The 22,910-nt window shown below is 36.4% G+C and overlaps 1 protein-coding gene across 3 annotated transcripts in view; it reads right to left on the minus strand.

The window, feature by feature from the left end:
* Positions 1-310: 310 nt before the first annotated feature.
* SPATA6 (spermatogenesis associated 6) overlaps positions 311-22,910 on the minus strand; it is a 143,786-nt gene continuing 121,186 nt past the window's right edge. For all 3 annotated transcript variants that reach the window (XM_053576009.1, XM_053576010.1, XM_053576011.1), the window contains 2 exons: positions 6,597-6,688; positions 311-556 (listed from right to left, as the gene is read on the minus strand). In XM_053576009.1, the coding sequence (XP_053431984.1) occupies positions 376-556; positions 6,597-6,688 (273 nt within the window). In that variant the 3' untranslated portion in view covers positions 311-375. The remainder of the gene's footprint in view (positions 557-6,596; positions 6,689-22,910) is intronic.

Here is a 22,910-nt window from a genome sequence, read left to right on the forward strand (position 1 = left end):
AGACAAGATAACCAGACAAGCAGATGAAAAAAAATTATGAGACGATTAAGGCAGAACATTTCTAGAAAGAACCTATTCTTGGTTTGTGGATGGTGACAAGAGAGATATGTCACAGAATAGCCTTGTCATAGATTGGAGGTTGTGATTGTGTCACAGAGCTTTGACATTGGAAAATAGCACATTCTTCTGTAAAAAAAGAAAAAAATACTTGCCTATGGTAATTTACCATTTGAAGTAATAAACTTATTCAAGACTAACTACTGTACTCAAGTAAAATCACCTGTTTAAAAAAAAAAGGAATACAGATATGGATCACATCAAACGTTTTCATTGAGAAGTTGACATGGGCATTCATCCAGTTTATGGTGGATGATCTCAGAAGCTTTCTTGTGTATGAGAAACAGAACTACAGGCCTTTTTGTATAAGTTCCTGTACATCTTGTCCATGCTATTCTCAAAGGCGGGACGGTGGGATTTTCCCCTATACGAGGCTGCCCTGTTGGACCAGTATTCGCTGTCATCCAAGTGAGGAGTGCCGCGTGGCCGCTGAAATGAGCTATAAAAAAGGATATAAAAGATTAAGAACAATGGTGAAACTAAATTATAGGTAGTACTATATACATCAAATATTTATTGAGTGTATATGGGTATTTGATACTCTGTAGGGACTAAAATAAAATATAAAAAGGGCTGTGGTTTCAAACAGTGTGTTTCCCCTTTCCTCAAAAAGGGGAAGCAGAACTATTTATGTGAAACTATTTATTATAAAACAATAATATGAAAATTTTATGTTAGAGTTAAAAAGGAAGTCAGAGAATAGAGACAGGTGCAACATGGTAAAAGCAGAACACCAAGGATCTGGTATGGCCATGTGGTATGAAAATACATAGCTTGACCTGAATTCAAGACAGTCCTTTATAAACTCTACCAATTATAGAAGAGTTTCACCTTCCATAATTGCATTTTTTTCAGGATTATTTTAAAAATCAGATATATGTTAAATGTATTATACACTGTTTACCTCAGACCGTAAGCATAAAAAGTTAAGAGACAATGAACTAGATACTTTATGTATTTATCACTAAATCTCACAAGCCCTAGAAGGTGTTACATGTGGAAAGTAAGACTCAGTGAAGTCAAGTGATTTGCCTAAGATTCCTCAGCTAGTTAAGTGGCAGAATAGGAAGGAGACTATGTCTGTGACTCTCAGGCCCTTTCTGCTATATCATGCTGCTTCTGTCCTCAACAAGGAACAGAAAATTAGGCTGAATATGAACCATTCATGGAAAAATGGAAAGAAGAGAAGAGGATGAATTTGAAAGATAGGGATCCACTGGACTTTTCAGGGTCTTGAAGAAAAAAGTGGGAGGGAGAGAGAAAAAACATGTGAGTGAGAGCAAGCAGATTGGAAACTAATGAAACAGACCAGAACTAGGGCTGGCTGTGATGAGAACTGAGAGGGAAAGGTGACTCTTTGTGAAGTGTTGAGAGTACTTTATTGGAAATATCAAAGTTACAATTTTACTATATGAACATCAAGTTATGTACTTAATACATCATTTATCACAAATAAAATGTTAACTTCTTCAAGTTTAATTTTTAAAATAAAATAACTGACGTACAGCAATAAACTAAATATTTGTTACAGATTAGACTCCTCTGACCTGTAAAGAATATGTAATTTGTTCAACACATACAACCTGCCAAGACTGAATGATAAATAGAAAACTTAGACCAATAAAAGTAATAAGATGAAAACAATAATAAAAAGTCTCTTATCAATGAAAATCTCAGGACCTGATGGCTTCAATACTGAATTCTGTCAAACATTTGAAGAACTAGTACCATTCCTACTCAAACTACTCCAAAAAGTTGAAGAAGAAGAAGGAATATTCATTCTATGAAGCCAGCATTACCCAGAGACCAAAACCAGACAAACACACAACAAAAGAAAACTATAGGCCAATGTTCCTAATGAACATATGCAAAAATCTTCAACAAAATACTAGCAAATTGGTGGCGTCTGTGGCTCAAAGGAGTAGGGCACTGGTCCCATATACTGGAGATGGTGGGTTCAAACCCAGCCCTGGCCAAAAACTGTACTAGCAAATTAAATTCAACAACATATTTAAAAGATCTTTCAGCATGAACAAACAGTATTCATTCCATTGAAGCAAGGATGGTTAAACATACACAAATCAATAAACATGATACTTGACATAAACAGAAGAAAGAAACAATAAAATCATTTCAACACATGTAGAAAAAGCATTTGATAAAATTCAAAATCACTTTGTGATAAAAAAATCTCTCATTAAAATGTAGTTTAATGTGTTTTAATGTAGGGAAATAGTTCACAATAATTAAAGCCATACACGACAAACCCATAGTTAACATTGTATTAACTGAGGAAACACTAATTGTAAAATCTAGAACAAGATAAGGACGCCCACTTTGACCATTTTTATTAAACACAGTTCTGGAAATCCTAGCCTTAGCAATTAGGCAAGAGAAAGAAACATAGGGCATCCAAATTGTAGAGAAAGACTTCAAATTAGCCTTGCTTATAAACAACATTTTTTTTTTTTTTTTTGCAGTTTTTTGCTGGGGCCAGATTTGAACCTGCCACCTCTGGTATATGGGGCCAGCGCCTACTCCTTGAGCCACGGGCGCCGCCCCAAAACAACATTTTCTTATATTTAGGAAACCCTAGAGACTCACCAAAAAACTGTTAGAACTGATAGACAAATTCATTCTAGAAGCAGAATACAAAATCAACATACAAAAATCAATAGCATTTCTATACATCAACAGTGAACAAACTGAAAAAGAGATCAAGAGGAATTTCAGTTATAATAGTTATTTTAAAAAAAATCAAGAAATGAATTTAATCAAAGAAGTAAAAGATCTCTTCAATAAATACTATACAACACTGATGAAAACAATTGCAGGGAACACACAAAATGGAAGATATCCCATGTTCACAGATTTGAAGAAGGAAAATATTGTTAAAATGTCCTTATTACCCAAAGCAAACTATAGATTCAATGTAATTTCTATATTAAAATACCAAAGACATTCTTCACAGAAATAGAAAAGATAATTGTGAAATTTATATGAAACCAAAAAAGACCTTGAATAGCCAAAGTTATCTTGAGCATAAAGAACAATGTTAGAATAGTCACATTATCAGACTTCAAAATATACTGCAGAACTGTAATAACCCAAACAGCGTGCTATTGGCATAAAAACAGACACAGACCTTGGTGTGTGTCACACTTTATGGGGGCAAGACATGATTGCAAGAGGGACTTTACCTAACAATTGCAATCAGTGTAACTGGCTTATTGTACCCTCAATGAATCCCCAACAATAAAAAAAAAAAAAAAAAAAAAAAAACAGACACAGACCAATTGGAAGAGAAAACAAAGAAATCCACTTATTTTTGACAAAGGCACCAGAAACATACATTGACAAAAGGACAGTGTCTCAACAATTTTATGCTGGAAAAACTGGGTATCTACAGGTAGAAGAATGAAAATAATCCCTATCTCTCATCATATGTAAGAATCAAATCAAAATGGATTACAGAATTAAATTTAAGACCTGAACTATGAACCTAATGGAGAAAGACATTGGGAAAAAGCTCTAAGACATTGATTCAGGCAAAAATCTTGGGTAAGACCTTAAAAGTCCACCAACCAAAGCAACAATGGACAAATGGGATAACATCAAGCTAAAAAAACGCTTTTGCACAGCAAAAGAAGCAATCAGCAAAGTGAACAGATAATCTGTGGCACATGAAAAAATAAAAACTATTAAACTGACAGGGGTTAATACCAGAATATATAAGGAGTTCAAAAAACTCAGTAGTAAAAAATCAAGATTAATTCAATTTAAAAATAGGCTAAAGGTCTAAATAGATATTTCTCAAAAGAAAACATACAAATGGCTGACAAGTATATTAAAAAATGCTTAACATCACTAGTTAGCACAGAAATACAAATCAAAGCCATAGTGAGATATTATCTCACAGCAGTTAAAAGGGCTTTTATCAAAAAGACTAAAAAATGATAGATGCTGGGAAGGATGCAGAGAAGGGGAATGCCTGTACACTATTGGTGGGAATGTAAATTCCCACTGTGGAAAATGGCATAGAGGTTCCTCAACAAACTACTAAAAGAACTACCATATAATCCAGCAATCCCACTCCTTGATATATATTCAAATGTAGGGAAATCAGCACACTGAAATATATTTGCAATCTCACATTTATTACAGTACCATTCACAGTAGTCAAGATATGGAATCAACCTAAGTGTTTATCGGTAGATGAATGCGTAATGAAAATGTGGTGTATATATACATAGTGGAATGTTATTCAGCTATAAAAATATCATCAGCTATAATGAAGTCAAGTTATTAGCAGCAACATAGATGGAACTAGAAGACATTAGGTTAAATGAAATAACCCAAGTACAGAAAGAGGACTAACATAAGTTCTCACTTGCATGAGTGATAATATAAAACTTTGTGTACTAAAGTTTAAAAATCAATGCCTTTCCTGAACTACTCTTACTCATTTCTTGCCCAAATTAGAATTTATCATATGGATTAAGCACCACAAAAATAATTAATTGTTCTCCAAACATCTTTCCAAAAGGAACGTATTAGTTTGCATTCCCACCAGCGGTGTAGAAGTGTTCCCTTTTCTCCTCATCCACACCAACATCTCTGGTTTGGGGATTTTGTGATATGGGCTAATCTTACTGGAGTTAGATAATATCTCAAAGTAGTTTTGATTTACATTTCTCTGATGATTAAGGATGATGAGCAAGGAAGATGTTTGGAGAACACTTAGAGAACTAAAAATAGACCTGCCATTCGATCCTACAATTCCTCTACTAGGTATATCTCCAAAAGACCAAAAATCACATTATAACAAAGATATTTGTACCAGAATGTTTATTGCAGCCCAATTCATAATTGCTAAATCATGGAAGAAGCCCAAGTGCCCATCGATCCACGAATGGATTAATAAATTGTGGTGTGTGTACACCATGGAATATTATGCAGCCTTAAAGAAAGATGGAAACTTTACCTTTTCATGTTTACATGGATGAAGCTGGAACATATTCTTCTTAGCAAAGTATCTCAAGAATGGAAGAAAAAGTATCCAATGTACTCAGCCCTACTATGAAACTAATTTATAGCTTTCATACGAAAGCTATAACCCAATTATAACCTAAGAATATGGGGAAAGGAGAAAGGGAGGGGAAGGGAGGTGGGGGAGGATGGGTGGAGAGAGGGTAATTGGTGGGACCACACCTACGGTGCATCTTACAAGGGTACATGTGAAACTTACTAAATGTAGAATATAAATGTTTTAACACAATAACTAAGAAAATGTCAGGAAGGCTATGTTAACCAGTGTGATGAAAATATGTCAAATGGTATATAAAATCAGTGTATGGTGCCCCATGATTGCATTAATGTACACAGCTATGATTTAATAATAATAATAAAAAGAATTAATTATACTGACTAAGCAGTCAAAATGTGGATGCTAATTCATATAAATCTAGGGAATATAGCTTTATGAAAAAATAACTAAGTGTAAAAGTTCTTCTTCCCCAAGGTGTACACTCTCTAAATCTTTCTTTCTTGTATTGCTTCTACTTCAAACTCATCTCTAATACAACACTACTTTAATGAGAGGCCCAGATTGCCCCTTGCTTAGGAAGTTGTAACTTTGGGAAAGAAGGTCACACTCACACTTACACTCTGTGTGAAGGGACAATAGGAAACGTCCTTCCAGGTTCAAAGACGGTCCAGCGTAGTTTACCAGATTAAAGATCAGAGATTGAACATACAACCCCAGTTAGAAATAAAACATACTCCATTATTAGGAGCTTTTGTCTTATATTTGTTCCTCAGGAATCTTGGAAAGATAAAACCCATGTAGTAATTAAGTCAAAGTCCAAGGATTCAGGTACCTTTGAATACAAATCTAAAATTTACCATTTTAACACTGCGTTTTATGGCAATTGACACAGAGCTTCAAGTCTTTTTTTTTTTTTTTTTTTTGGCCGGGGCTAGGTTTGAACCTACCACTTCTGGCATATGGGACCGCCACCCTACTCCTTCAGCCACAGGCGCCGCCCGAGCTTCAAGTCTTCATGGGATTTGCTGGTATAAACTTTTATTATTTTATTATTAACATTCCTCAAATCTAAGGCTAGAAGAGTACAATTTGCTCTTAAGAAAGGTTGACTCGTGGTCTAAAATTATGGAACATATTTTTAGTTTAGAATAATACATCTTGAAATATGTGGGTTTTCAAGGCAGACAAGAAATTTTAGGTATTGATAGGATAACAGGTATCATCATTAATTGACTATATTTATTTTCACTGAAAAATTTCAATAACGCAAATGTATTAAAATATTTCAATAGAAATTTTTATAGTTAAAAATAAAAAATGTTAATTATACTTTTGTGTCTAAATTTCCCACAAATCAGCAGATTAAAAAACAAGTTATTTTTATACCAAATATAAGAACAATTTCAATACATAGCATTAACCAAGTTCATACCTATACTCGGGGTCACTATCATAGGCAGAGTCTCTGTATAAAAGACTTCTTTTCAGGTCCAGTTCATCGTCTTTCTCTAGGTCTCTCTCATCCTGAAATATTTAAAAGATTTTCGTTAATTTGTTTTCTTACTGTCCCCCAAATAATACTTATTTTTGTGCAGGAGGGGATGCTCTTCCCCTTTCCCATTATAAGGAATTGAATGAAATGTTAGTATGTCTTTGGTAAGAAACAAAGGGTAAGTGAAAATTTATTATCCTTTTCAATAAATTGTAAAGTTTTATTATAGCTTTGCTAATACTGCTTAACAAAGACTAAGCATTCAGTAGATGCTTCTTGAATCAATGAATGAATGGGAACAGATCCTGTGTCAAGATATATTAATTAATAATATTTTATGAATTTTTGCATGAATTCCAAAAACACTGTACCTGCATTAAGTGCAGGCTTAAGTGTTTGAGAAAACTAAGTAGATAAGCCAAAATGCAATAACAAGTCAGAAAAGGCAAAAATATAACGTACAGTAACTGGAATGAAAATACATAACTACACTTCCTTGCATTAATTAAGCTCGCTCTTAATTTCTAATAAATACATACAAGAACATAAGAAATAGTATTCTGAAGAGATAGCTTTATAAAATATATCATCTGCATTTGTTTCTTATGTGTGGTAATTTGATTATTTTTTCATTTCCTATTAATATAAGGGCAAATACCATTAGGACATACGGTTTGCATTTTTATTTTTTATTGTTGTGAAGGTACAAAGAACCAGGTTACATTGATTGCATTTGTAAGGTAAAGTCCCTCTTATAATTGTGTCCTGCCCCTAAGATGTGTGTCACTCGCTGTGACCCTACCCCACCCACCACTCCTTCCCTCTCTCCTCTACCCACTTCCCCCACCCCTACCATGTACTAGGTCATCGATTGTCCTCATATCAGAATCGAGTACATTGGTTTCTTGCTTCTCTATTCTTGTGATGCTTAACTAAAAAGAATGTGTTCCACTTCCATTCAGGTTAATACAAAAGATATGAAGTCTCCACATTTTTTAGTCGATGAATAGTATTCCATGGTATACATATACCACCACTTATTAATCCATCCATGGGTTGGTGGGCATTTAGGTTCTTTCCACAATTTGGCAATTGTAAATTGAGCTGCAATAAACAGTCCAGTGCAAATGTCCTTAAGATAAAAGATTTTTTTTTTCCTTCTGGGTAGATGCCCAGTAATGGGATTGCAGGATCAAATGGGAGGTCGGTCTAGTTTGAGTTGAGGATTCTCCATACTTCCTTCCATAAAGGTTGTATTTGTTTGTAGTCCCACTAGCGTGTAAAAGTGTTCTGCTCTCTCCACATTCATGCCAGCATCTGCAGCTTTGAGATTTTGTGATGTGGGCCATTTTCACTGGTTGGGTGATATCTCAGGGTGGTTTTGATTCGCATTTCTCTGATAATTAGGGACTATGAGCATTTTTGCATATGTTTGCTAGCCATTCATCTGTCTTCTTTAGAGAAGATTCTATTCATCTCTCTTAACAATATAAGGGATACATGGCTCTTTTTATGTTGACTAATTTGAGTTCTCTGTAGATCCTAGTTATCAAGCTTTTGTCCAGTTCAAAATATGCAAATGTATTTTCCCATTCTGATGGCTGTTTATTTGCTTTGGTTGTCTCCTTAGCTGTACAGAAGTATTCATTTTAATTAAGTCCCATTTGTTTATTTTTGTTGTTGTTGTAATTGCCATGGAAGTCTTCTTCATAAAGTCTTTCCCCAGGCCGATAACTTCAAGTGTTTTCCCCACACTTTCTTCAAGGATTTTTATTGTTTCATGCCCTAGATTTAGATCTTTTACCCATCTTGAATTAATTTAAGTGAGTGGATAAAGGTGTGGGTCCAGTTTCAGTCTTTTACATGTAGTTATCCAGTTCTCTCAGCACCGTTTATTGAATAGGGATTCTTTCCCCCACGGTTTGCGTTTGGAAGGTAAAGTCTAAGCTGTAGTTGTGTCCTTCATCCAGGAAGTAAATACATTGTTCCCACTGGGAAGGAACCTGTCCACCTTCCCCTTTCTTGGATTTTTTTTTCTCTCAAGTGAGCACATTGTTATTAACCTATAAGTTTTAAATTAGTATTGAGCCCATGGGATTCTTATTTTCTATTCTTGTGATACTTTACTTAGGAAAGTGTTCTCCAAATCCAGTAAAGTTGTAATAAAGGATACAAAATCTCAATATTTTTATGGCTGAATAGTATTCCATGGCATACATATACCACAATTTATTAATCTAGTTATGTGTTGATGAGCACTTGGGTTGTTTCCACATGTTTGCAATTGAAAATTGGGCTGCTATAAACACGTGAGTGCATATGTCCTTAGGGTAAAATGACTTGTTTTCTTTTGGGTAGATACCTGGCAATGGGATTGTAGGATCAAAGTGAAGGTCTGCTTTTAGTTCTTTGAGGACTGGCCATACTTCCTTATATACTGAAATTTTATATTTAATGTCAACTCTCCTACTCAACTGCTGGCTAATATCCATATTCCTTTAGTCAAACAAAAACAGAAATAAAGAGAACTAACAACAAAAGTAACCAGTAGGGACAAATAAGGATTGTATTAATAAGGACATTCACTCTAAGACATCAGCTATACAGATTATAAAGAAAAATGATTTAAAAAATTTGCTGACAGCATGAAACTGGGAAGAAAACATTCAGTGTAAAACTGAATAATAAAAGGGCAAATTGAAAACAAATCACAAAAATGTGTGTACAAATTTAGAATTGTTATAGTTTGTATGTGTTATCATCATGAAGTAACTCAGTTTATTTTTCTAAGTGCTTTCTTCCTCATCTAAGTGTCTTTTTTTTTTTTTTTGCCTAAGACAAGAGTCTCACTTTGTGGCACCTGGTAGAGTGTCATGGCATCATATTTCACAGCAATCTCAAACTCTTATGCTCAAGCAAATGGAGTAAAACTGAAAACATTTCCACTCAGATCAGGAACCAGGCAAGATTGTCCATTGTCTCTACTGCTTTTAACACTGTAATAGAAGCCATCGCAATCAGGCAAGAGAAGGCAATCAATGGTATACAAAAGGGTCAGAGGAGATCAAACTTTCACTCTTCGCAGATGATATGATTTTATACCTGGAAAACCCCAGGGACTCAACCACAAAACTCTTACAAGCGATCAAGGAATACAGTATCATCTCAGGATACAAAATCAATGCTTACAAATCAGTATCTTTTATATATACCAATAATAGTCAAGCTGAAAAAAGTCAAGGACTCTATCCCCTTCTTTACAGTTGTGCCAAAGATGATGAAATTATTTGGGAATTTACCTAACAAAGGACATGAAAGATCTCTATAAAGAGAATTACGAAACTCTGAGAAAAGAAATAGCTCAAGATGTTAACAAATGGAAAAACATACCATGCTCATGGCTAGGAAGAATCAACATTGTTAAAATGTCCATATTCCCCAAAGCAATTTACAAATTTAATGCAATCCCTATCAAAGCACCACCATCATACTTTAAGGAACTGAAAAAAATACTTCGTTTTATACTGAACCAGAAAAAACCTCGAATAGCCAAGATATTACTCAGAAATAAAAACAAATCAGAGGGAATCACCCTACCAGACTTCAAACTATACTATAAATCTATAATGATCAAAATAGCATGGTATGGGCACAAAAAGAGAGGTAGATGTATGGAACAGAATTTAGAACCAAGAGATTAACCCAGAAGACGCTTATCATCATTTGATCTTTGATATGCCTATCAAAAATATAAATTGTGGGAAAGATTCCCTATTTAACAAATGGTGCTGGGAGAATTGGCTGGAGACTTGTACCACACTTTTCACCATTAACAAAAATTGACTCTCACTGGATAAAAGATTCAAACTTAAGACATGAAACTATAAAGATTCTTGGAGAGAGTACAGGAAAAACACTTGAAGAAATTGGCCTGGGAGAATACTTTATGAGGAGGACCCCCTGGGCAATTGAAGCAACACCAAAAATACATTACTGGGATCTGATCAAACTAAAAAGCTTCTGCACAGCCAAGAACACAGTAAGTAAAGCAAGCAGACAGCCTCACAATGGGAGAGGATATTTGTAGGTTATGTTTCCAACAAAGGTTTGATAACCAGAATCCATAGATGATTCATTAACATTAATAACTCAAACTTATTAATAAGAAAAGAACAAGTAATCCCATTTCATTGTTGGGCAAGGGACTTGAACAGAAGCTTCTCTAAAGATTACACACATATGGCCTACAGACATATGAAAAAATGCTCAATATCTTTAATCATCAGAAAAATGCAAATTAAAACCATTTTGAGATATCATCTAATTCCCATGAAGAGTGGCTCACAGGAGTAACAGCTTCCCTGCAACTGGGCACGGTGAGTCTGGGGAGATAAGACTCCAGACATTTCTGGCTGGTGATATCTGCCTATAATCATCCCTTTGAGGATACAGGGAGTCAGCAAGGGACTTCTGGACCCCAAGAGGAGGACAAAAGCAGTGGGAAACTGGCAAGTGGTTGCGTGTGTTTGATCGACCTAATCACGCCGGAAACCGTGAGTACAAGCAGTAGTGAGACTGCAAACCGGAAAAGCCTTACCTGTGAACTGTTTCAGTGTTTTTGGACTTGGCACTCAGTTGAACTGCCATGGGGAGAGCTTAGGCAGGAGTGCAAAAAACTTTGGGCATTGTCTGGGGCCCCAGACAGAGCCACTGAGCTGGGTTGCAGGGAGCCATTGTCTAAGAGAACTGCCCCGGTAAGCTCCGCCCTCCGGGTCCCAGAGCAAGGAGCGGGCGGGACCTAGTAGCCTAGCAACGGAGCAGCCTAAAGGCGGGGACTGAGCTGCCTTACAGCCTTAACCCTTAGCGGCAGAGTGAGACGGTTTTGGCACACTGGAGGCTCGGGCTATTACCCTGGGTAGAGTGCTGAGGTGTCACAGCCCATAGCAATTTCAAATTCCTGGGCTTGGTGCTGCCTGGACCTCCATAACATCTGTGCCACAACCCCGCACCAACCAGGCCTCCGCATGCCCTGACCAGGAACTGCGGGAGCCATGCAACCCTGCGTCCTCCCTCTTGTGTCCTCCCAGCCTCCACACTGGCCCACTCGTCTGGCCAGGGATACTGGTAGCTGCATGCCCTCTGGAGCCCTCCCTGCCTCTATGCAGAGCCCTTCTCCTGGCCAGAGACTGCTGGAGCCTTGGGCTCTCTGCACCAAAGTAACTGGGGGCCAGGCACTCCCATAACCATGCACACTATGTCCCGCACTGTTGCTGGATCTGGGTATGTCACACGCCAGAGTTGCTTGCAGAACCAGAACTCCCTAGCTGGAGCAGCCCCAGAGGAACTAGACAGGGTCACTCCGTACAAAGATCAAGCAACAATAGAGTGATCCCTCTGGGATCTAATCTTGGAGAGACACCTCCCCAACTCTGAGGACAGCCAGAGGCAATGGTGAAAAACAATCATGAGGTGAAATCAACAGAAAAACTCTGCAAATATGAATAATCAAAGTAGATCAACTCCCCCAAGGATCAATGGAGCAGACACAGCACAAGATCGCATGCACAAACAAATAGCTAAGATGTCACAAAGCGAATTCAGAATCTGGATAGCAAATAAGATTGAATTAGAACTCCAAGCAGTAACCCAAAAGATATCTCAATAATTCAACAAATTCAAAGACCAAATGACCAAAGATTTTGACACATTGAGACAAGAAGTTGCATCCCTCAAAGGTCTGAGAAACACAGTAGAATCCCTCAGTAACAGAATGGAGCAAGCAGAAGAAAGGATTGCTAACATTGAAGACAAAGCTTTCGAACACTCCCAAACTCTCGAAGAGGAAGAGAAATGGAGGGAAAAACAGATCACTCTCTCAGAGAGCTCTGGGATAATTAGAAGAAAACCAATTTTCATCTTATAGGGATCCCGGAAAGCTAAGAAGTGGCTTCACAAGGCACAGAGTCTCTTCATGAGATAATGAAGGAGAACTTTCCAGACATGCCAAGAGATTCTGAAATTCAGATAGCAGACAGTTTCAGAACTCCAGCACAACTCAACCCGAATAAGACATCCCCCAGACACATCATAATCAATTTCACTAAAGTTAATATGAAGGAGAAAATTCTGAAAGCTGCCAGACGAAAGAAAACCATTACCTACAAGGGGAAGAATATTAGAATAACTGCAGATCTCTCTGCTGAAACCTTTTAAGCTAGAAGAGGATGGTCATCGACTTTTAATCTAATAAAACAAAATAACTTTCAATCCAGGATCCTATACCCAGCTAAACTGAGTTTCATTTATGATGGAGAAATTAAATACTTCAATGACATTCACATGTTGAAGAAATTTGCGATAACTAAACCAGCTCTCCAGAATATTCTTAGACCTATCTTCCATAAAGACCAGCGTAATCCTCCAACACAAAAGTAAACTCACCCAGAAAATTTGGATCAAATTCCAACTTCCACAGTCGCAAAAGGATTAAAAATGTCCACTGGACTCTCAAAAGGCTTATCAATATTCTGAATTAATGTGAATGGTTTAAACTGTCCTGTAAAGAGGCACAGGTTGGCTGACTGGATACAAAAACTCAAGCCAGATATGTGCTGCATACAAGAATCGCATCTTACATTAAAAGACAGATATAGACTCAAGGTGAAGAGATGGACATCTATACTCCAGGCAAATGGAAAGCAGAAAAAAGCAGGCAATCCTGTTCGCAGATGCAATAGGCTTTAAACCAACCAAAATAATTAAGGATAAGGATGGACACTTCATATTTGTTAAAGGTAATACTCAATATGATGATATCTCTATTATTAATATTTATGCACCCAACCACAATGCACGTCAATTTATAAGAGAAACTCTAATAGACATGAGGAAGTCAATTTCCTCCACTTCCATAGTAGTTGGCGATTTTAACAGCCCTTTAGCAGTGCTGGATAGATCCTCCAAAAAGAAGCTAAGCAAAGAAATTTTAGATTTAAACTCAACCATTCAAAATCTGGACTTAACGGACATCTACAGAACATTTCATCCCAACAAAACTGAATACACATTCTTCTCATCAGCCCATGGAACATACTCCAAAATCGACCACATCCTAGGCCACAAATCTAACCTCAGCAAATTTAAAAAGATAGAAATTATTCTTTGCATCTTCTCGGACCATCATGGAATAAAAGTTGAACTCAATAACAACAAGAACCTGCATACCCATACAAGAACATGGAAGCTAAACAACCTTATGCTGAAGGATACATGGGTTATAGACGAGATTAAGAAGGAAATCACCAAATTTTTGGAACTAAACAACAATCAAGACACGAATTACAAGAACGTCTGGAATACTGCAAAGGCAGTCCTAAGAGGGAAATGTATAGCCCTGCAAACCTTCCTCAAGAAAACAGAAAGACAGGAAGTTAATAACTTAATGGGACATCTCAAGTAACTGGAGAAGGAAGAACATTCCAACCCCAAACCCAGCAGAAGAAAAGAAATAACCAAAATCAAAGCAGAGCTAAATGAACTTGAAAACAAAAGAATTATACAACAGATCAATAAATCCAAAAGTTGGTTTTTTGAAAAGATCAATAAAATAGATAAACCTTTGGCTAACCTAACCAGGAAGAAAAGAGTAAAATCTCTAATTTCATCAATCAGAAATGGTAACAATGAAATAACAACAGACCCCTCAGAAATTCAAAAAATCCTTAACGAATACTACAAGAAACTCTACTCTCAGAAATACGAAAATCTGAAAGAAATAGACCAATACCTGGAAGTACGCCACCTACCAAGACTAACCAGAACGAAGTGGAAATGTTGAACAGGTCTATATCAAGTTCTGAAATAGTATCAACTATACAAAATCTCCCTAAAAATAAAAGCCCAGGACCAGATGGCTTCACGTCAGAATTCTACCAAACCATTAAAGAAGAACTAGTACCTATACTACTAAACCTCTTACAAAATATGGAAAAAGAAGGAATGTTACCCAACACATTCTACGAAGCAAACATCACCTTGATCCCCAAACCAGGGAAAGACCCAACAAGAGAAGAAAATTATAGACCAATATCACTAATGAATATTGATGCTAAAATACTCAATAAAATCCTAACAAACAGAATCCAACAACACCATGACCAACTGGGATTTATCCCAGGGTCTCAAGGCTGGTTCAATATACGTAAATCTATAAATGTAATTCAACACATAAACAAACTAAAAAATAAGGACCATATGATTCTTTCAATTGATGCAGAAAAAGCTTTTGATAATATCCAGCATCCCTTCATGATCAGAACACTTAAGAAAATTGGTATAGAAGGGACATTTCTTAAACTAATAGAGGCCATCTACAGCAAACCCACAGCCAATATCGTATTGAATGGAGTTAAATTGAAATCATGTGCACTTAGATCAGGAACCAGGCAAGGTTGCCCATTGTCTCCATTGCTCTTTAACATTGTAATGGAAATTTTAGCCATTGCAATTAAGGAAGAAAAGGTGATCAAGGGTATCCACATAGGATCAGAAGAGATCAAACTTTCACTCTTCGCAGATGATACGATCGTATATATGGAAAACACTAGGGATTCTACTACAAAACTTTACAAGTGATCAAGGAATACAGCAATGTCTCAGGCTACAAAATCAACACCCATAAATCTGTAGCCTTTATAAACACCAACAATAACCAAGCCGAAAAAACAGTCAAGGACTCTATTCCTTTCACAGTAGTGCCAAAAAAGATGAAATATTTGGGAGTATACCTAACAAAGAATGTGAAAGATCTATACAAAGAGAACTATGAAACCTTACTTAAGAAAAGAAATAGCTGAAGATGTTAACAGATGGAAAAACACACCATGCTCATGGCTGGGAAGAATCAACATTGTTAAAATGTCCATACTGATCAAAGAAATATACAATTTTAATGCAATTCCTATTAAAGCTCCATTGTCATATTTTAAAGATCTTGAGAAAATAATACTTTGTTTTATATGGAATCAGAAAAAAAATCGAATAGCCAAACCATTACTCAGCAATAAAAACAAAGCAGGAGGAATCACGCTACCCAGACCTGAGACTGTACTATAAATTGATAGTGATCAAAACAGCATGGTACTGGCACAAAAGCAGAGAATTAGATGTCTGGAACAGAATAGAGAATCAAGAGATGAATCCAGCTACTTACCGTTATTTGATCTTTGACAAGCCAATTAAAAACATTCAGTGGGGAAAAGATTCCCTATTTAACAAATGGTGCTGGGTGAACTGGCTGGCAACCTGTAGAAGATTGAAACTGGACCCACACCTTTCACCATTAACTAAGATAGACTCTCACTGGATAAAACGTTTAAACTTAAGACATAAAACTATAAAAATACTTGAAGAAAGTGCAGGGAAAACTCTTGAAGGAATCGGCCTGGGTGAATATTTTATGAGGAGGACTCCCCAGGCAATTGAAGCAGTATCAAAAATACACTACTGGGACCTGATCAAACCAAAAAGCTTCTGCACAGCCAAGAACATAGTGAGTAAAGCAAGCAGACAGCCCTCAGAATGGGAGAAAATATTTGCAGGTTATACCTCCGATAAAGGTCTAATAACCAGAATCCACAGAGAACTCAAACGTATTAGCAAGAAAAGAACATGTGATCCCATCTCAGGGTGGGAGAGGGACTTGAAGAGAAACTTCTCTAAAGAAGACAGTCGCACAATCTACAAACATATGAAAAAAAGCTCATCATCCTTAATTATCAGAGAAATGCAAATCAAAACTACTGTGAGATACCACATAACCCCAGTAAGAGTAGCCCACATAACAAAATCCCAAAACCAGAGATGTTGGCGTGGATGTGGAGGAAAGGGCACACTTCTACACTGCTGGTGGAAATGCACACTAATACGTTCCTTCTGGAGGGATGTTTGGAGAATACTTAGAGACCTAAAAATAGACTTGCCATTCGATCCTATAATTCCTTTACTAGGTTTATGCCCCAAAGACCAAAAGTCACAATACAACAAAGACATCTGTACCAGAATGTTTACTGCAGCCCAATTCATAATCGCCAAGTCATGGAAGAAGCCCAAGTGTCCATTGACCCACGAATGGACTAGTAAATTGTGGTACATGTATACCATGGAATATTATGCAGCCTTAAAGAAAGATGGAGACTTTACCTCTTTCATGTTTACATGGATGGAGCTGGAACATATTCTTCTTAGCAAAGTATCTCAGGAATGGAAGAAAAAGTATCCTTTGTACTCAGCTCTGCTATGAAGCTAAATTATAGCTTTCACATGAAGGCTATAACCCAACTATAGCACAAGACTATGGGGAAAGGGCCAAGGAAGGGGAAGGGAGGCAGGAGGTTTTGGTGGAGGGAGGGTAATGGGCGGGGCCACATCTAGGGTGCATCTTAGAATGGGTACAGGCGAATCTTACTAAATGCAGAATACAAATGCCTACATATAGTAACTAAGAAAATGCAATGAAGGCTATGTCGAACAGTTTGATGAGAATATTTCAGATTGTATATGAAACCCGCACATTGTATCCCTCGATTGCACTAATGTACACAGCTATGATTTAACAATAAAAAAAAATTAAAAAAAAAGAGTGGCTCACATAACAAAATCCCAACACTACAGAAGTTGGCGTTGATGTGAAGAAAAGGGAACACTTCTGCACTGTTGGTGAGAGTGCAAGCTAATACATCCCTTTTAAAAGGAAGTATTGAGAGTACTCAGGGATCTAAAAGTACAGCCTGCAATTCCTCTATTAGGTGTATATCCAAAAGACCAAAAATCACTTTATAACAAAGATATTTGCACCAGATTGTTCATTGCAGCTCGATTCATAATAGCCAAATCATCTACCCATGAATGGATTAATAAATTGTGGTATATGTATATCATGGATTATTATGCGGCCTTAAAAAAAGATGGAGACTTTACTTCTTTTATGTTTACATGGGTGGAGCAGGAACATATCCTACTTAGTAAAGTATCTCAAAAATGGATGAAAAAATATCCAAGGTACTCAGTACTATTATGAAACAAATTTACAATCACTCACACTTTTATATGAAGAATAGATCACAACTATGGCCCAAGATGAAGGAGGGAGGAAGGAGGATGGGAGGGGAGCGAGGAGATCTGATCCAGGGAGGTTGAATGGGAGGGATCACACCAATGGTGCATAATGCAAGGGTACATGTCGGATCTATTAGTATAGAGTATAAATGTCTTAACACAATAATTAAGTAAACGAGATGAGGTATATATTAACCAGTGTGATGTAAGCGTTCCCAATTCTGTATGAAATCAGCACATTGTACTCCATAAATGCATTAATGTATATATGATCTATGTGTTTATGATTTAGTAAAAAAATTAAATTTAATTTAAAAAACGAAATTCCATTTCTTTTCATTGCAGTTCATGGAATGACAGGGAATTCAGATTATAAATGGCAAGTAAGATGAATGGAATTAAAGAAATATCAGAAAACCATCTCAAAAGAATTAAGAAAATGATTCAGTACATCAATGAAAAATCTACTATATAGAGGGATAATACTGAAAAAGAGATAATTAAAACTGAAAGAGTCTTCTAGGGAATTTCAAAATACAGAAGAAACTATAACAACAGACTAGACCAAGCAGTAGAAAGAATTTTAGAGTGTGAAGACAAAGATTGTGAATTAACTCAATTAATAAAAAATGTAGAAAAAAGCATAAACAATCACTACAAGAAATAAACTCACCTAATTCATAATTCTCAGAGACTCAAAGGGATAGACAAAAATCTGCACACAAATGGACACAAAAGTAAGCAGGAGTAGCTATTTTCTAAAATAGACTTTAAATCAATAATAGTAAAAAAAGACAAAGACAGTAATTATATAATGATAGAAAGAGAAATTAAGCAAGAAATTAATCCTAAATATACATGCACTCAACACAGGAGCTCCCAAGTTCATAAAACAGATTCCAACAGATCTAAGCAAAGAAACTACAGAATTGTAATTTCCAGAAACTTAATACTCTGATAGAGCTGGACAGATCATTGAGGCAGAAGATCAACACAGAAACACTGGACTTAAATGGGACTCTAGAACAAATGAACTAACAGACAACTAGAGAACATGCTACCCATAACTGCAGAATATACATTTTCCTCATCAGCACATGGGACATTTTCCAACATATACCAAACCTTATCCCACAAAACAAATCTTAGAAAATTCAGAAAAATCAAAATTATTCCACGTATCTTCTCAGATCACAGTAGAATAAAACTAAAAATCAGTTCCAAGAGGAACTTGGAAATCTAGTTATGGAAATAAAACAACTTTGCTGAATGATCCCTGGGTCAATGATGACATAAAGATGGAAATCAAAAGATTTTTCAACCTGAGCTGTAAACATGACAAAAACATCCAAAAATTGGGCAGCATCTGTGGCTCAGTGAGTAGGGCACTAGCTCCATATACTGAGGGTGGCAGGTTCACTGCAACAACAACAACAAAAAAAAAAAAAAAAAAAATAGCCAAGCATTCTGGCAGGTGCCTGTAGTCCCAGTTACCAGCTACTCAAGAACTGAGGCAAGAGAATTGCCTAAGCCCAGGAGTTGGAAGTTGCTGTGAGCTGTGTGACACCATGGCACTCTACCAAGGGCAACAAAGTGAGACTCTGTCTCTGTAAAAAAAAAAAATCCAAAAGTCTATGAGATATAGCAAAAGCAGCATTAAGGACGTTACTAGCCTTAAATGCTAATAACACTAATAAATTAAATGCAACCCTTTGGTTTTAGTCAGAGAGAAATTGACTAAGGATAAGTATTAGAGAGATACAACATTGCTGGCTTTGCAAACAAAAGAAGGGCCCATGACAAGAAATGCGAGTAACCTCCAGAAGCTTATAAAAGAAAAAAAAAAAAATCCTTCCCTGGAACCTCTACAAAGAGCACAGCCCTGCTGATACAATAATTTTAGCCCAGTAAGTACTGTGTTAGACTTCTGATCCAAAAAATTTTAAGAACCAATCTGAGAAGTAAAAAGAAAACCAAAGTCTCAACACCCTCACCCAAGTTCTTATATAAAAGAATTTTAAAAGTCAAAAGCCTCAGACAACCGTGAATATATGTCCCCACAGCATTCATTGAGGAAATTTCTTGCTAACTTCCACAAGCAATGAGAAGCACATTGTACCTACATCTAGCACCTACACGAAAGCATATCTGAGTCGACACAAACAAGGAATACAAGTTTATCTTACAGGAAACACAACTGGAAATAAGACAGAATCAAACATTCTTCCACCTACCTAGGGTTATCTAAATAACTGATGCTTCCTTAACTCCCTTATTTTATATAAAACATAGATTTCTTGGGCCTCATTACAATGTAACCATTTTGTCACATCATCCCCACCTCTAGCCTTTTTTCCTTCAACAAAATAAAAAATAAATAAAATGCTGAAGGTTCCAACTTCCTCTTGGGAAAAACAGCCACAGCTTGCTTGTGGTTCATGCTTTCCTAAGAATGTCCTAAAAATCTTGGCTTAATAAACCTCCACTGATTGAGATTTTTGCCTCAGCTATCTACTTTGGTTGACATAAATTTCTAGTAATCTGTCACAGAAGCAATAGAAAACAAATACATATTAAGAGGCACAAATCACCTCATGAAATTTACAGAAATGGTTTTGAAGTGAGATGTAATAATTCATGTGAAGGAAATTAGAACATTTTTCCCCAAAATATGACATTTTGACAACTGTATTGACAGAAAAAACCCTCAAGGTCTCTCTGACTGTCCTCTACCCTGCCTCCCCACCACAGCCTCTACCAGAATCACTGAAGTACTTTACCTGTATGAGATCCAGTCCTAACTAGGAAAACAAGTGCCTTCCTCCCACCCCCTTATCTCAATGTCTATTTCAGGAAAGACCATCAAGAACACAATTATGACCTGGCTCAAAACATTTTAAAAATAGTATCTATTTCTCAAGTGGATTTAATTTCCAAAGAGAATCATTTACAAGGTGATCTGTTTCCTCCTACCCAATCATTCTCCCAAATATCTATTCATCCTCCCTAGTAATCTTTTGTTGTCCCTCAACTGAATTCCTCTTTTCTTCCCTTGTACACCCCATTTTACCAAAAAGGCATATAAGCTTCTGAACCCCATGGGGGAGTTGACTCCTCATTTTCTAGTTTTTGCATATATACATTAAATAAATTTGATAATTTTTCTCTTATTATGAGTTGATTTTCCAGTGAATCTTCTGAGTACAAAGGGGAAGTTTTGCCTTTGAACCTACACATAGCAGACCTTAAAAAATAAATTATACTTTTAAAGCTATTAGAAAGTTTCAGAAACAATGAAGACTACAGATTCTAAAATTTCAGAGGAATGAATCTTTCAAAACTGGACAGATGATTGGCATCTTCCTTTTTCCTTAAAGCATCTATAGATTCTGAGCATGGACTAGAGGCTAAGAACCAGAGCTATTATTTGAAAAAAGGGTCATTACTGGGACTGATAGACCCACAAAGCTTTTCATGCTTGAATCAAAGAAATAACAAGACACAAACAAATGGAAAAACACATCATGTTATGGGTCAGTAGAATCAACATTGTTAAAATGTTCCATACTGCCCAAGGTGATATACAGTTCAATGCAATCCCCATCAAAAATGAACATCATATTTCACAGGTCTAGAAAATATAATTCCACATTTAATTTGGAACCAAAAAAGAACCTGAATAGCCAAAGGAATCTTAAGCAGAAATAACAATTCTAGAGGCATCACACTGCCAGACTTTAGACTATCTTACAATGTTATAATAAGGAAAATAGCATAGTATTGGTACAAAAATAGAGACCAATGGAAAAGAACAGAGAACCCAAATATAAACCATCTATCTACAACACACTGATTTTTGACAAAGCAGAGAATAGCACATATGGGCAAAAGAAGCCCTATTCAATAACTGATGCTGGAAATATTGGGTAGCAATGTGTAGAATAATGAAACAGGACCCCTATCTCTCACTACTTAACAAACATTAATTAAAGATAGAAGACTTAAACATAAGGAAAGAAATTATAAAAAATTTAGAGGAAAATGTGAGGAAAACTCTTCCAGACATTGGCCTAGGCAAAGAATTTGTGACCAACATCCCCAAAGACAATTACAGCAATAACAAAAATAAATAAATGAAACTTGATCAAATTAAAAAACTTCTGCATGGCAACAGTGTGGGATAATATTTAGAAATAAACATATCCTACATCAAGCACACAAAGTGAACTCAGTGTGAGTTTAAAACGGCTTGCTATTCTTCCAGAGCCTAAGGGACCTGGATCCCCCAGGGACACACACAGAGTTAGCTTGCCTGGAGTTAAAATTCTACAAGCCAATTATCTGAAGTTGTGCACCCCGTGAAGCCTGAGATCAAAGGGCATGCCACCCTTCCTCAGAGATACAGGCCAGAGGGTTGACGTATGTTAAAAACATATTGTCAGAGGTCTATAGGTGCTCTGTCTGAGGAAAGACATAGTCATTACTTCATACTGAGTAAACTGAGTGAACGCTTGAAGGTACTCTTCCATTAACTCTGTTCCCCTGTGGCTACTGTCTTCTTTGTGATCTTTATTTAGATACCTGCCCAAAGATTAGTCAGTGTCTAGAAGAGGATGTTTACTGCAGAAGTGATTGTGTTGATATGGTAACAGGATATTTCCTTACAAGTTAATTTCAGATAGGTAAAATGAGGTAATGGTGAAACTAACAGATGATAGATTAAGTGTGTACATGACTAGAAAGGTATAAAATCAAAACCCTGAATAAAGAGCTTTGCTACACGCCATCCCATCCTGTATAGTCTGTTTCTTGACTTAATAATTACAGGAGCGAGTTCATACCCACAGCAAAGCTGCTGTTCGTTCACGTCTCCGGTCACGCAACACAACAGAGATAATCAACAGAGTAAATAGCCAATCTATAGAATGGGAGAAAATATTTGAAAACCATACATCCAATAAAGGGCTAGAGAATCCACAAAGAACTCAAACAAATCAGCAAGAAAAAAAACAACCCCATAAGGAATAGGCAAAAGACATGAAGAGAAGCTTTTCAAAAGAAGATAAACAAATGGCCAAGAAACATGGGGAAAAATGCTCAACATTACTAATCATCAGGGCAATGCAAATAAAACCATAC

The sequence above is a fragment of the Nycticebus coucang genome, chromosome 22 (assembly GCF_027406575.1).
Source record: "Nycticebus coucang isolate mNycCou1 chromosome 22, mNycCou1.pri, whole genome shotgun sequence".
NCBI lineage: Eukaryota > Metazoa > Chordata > Mammalia > Primates > Lorisidae > Nycticebus > Nycticebus coucang.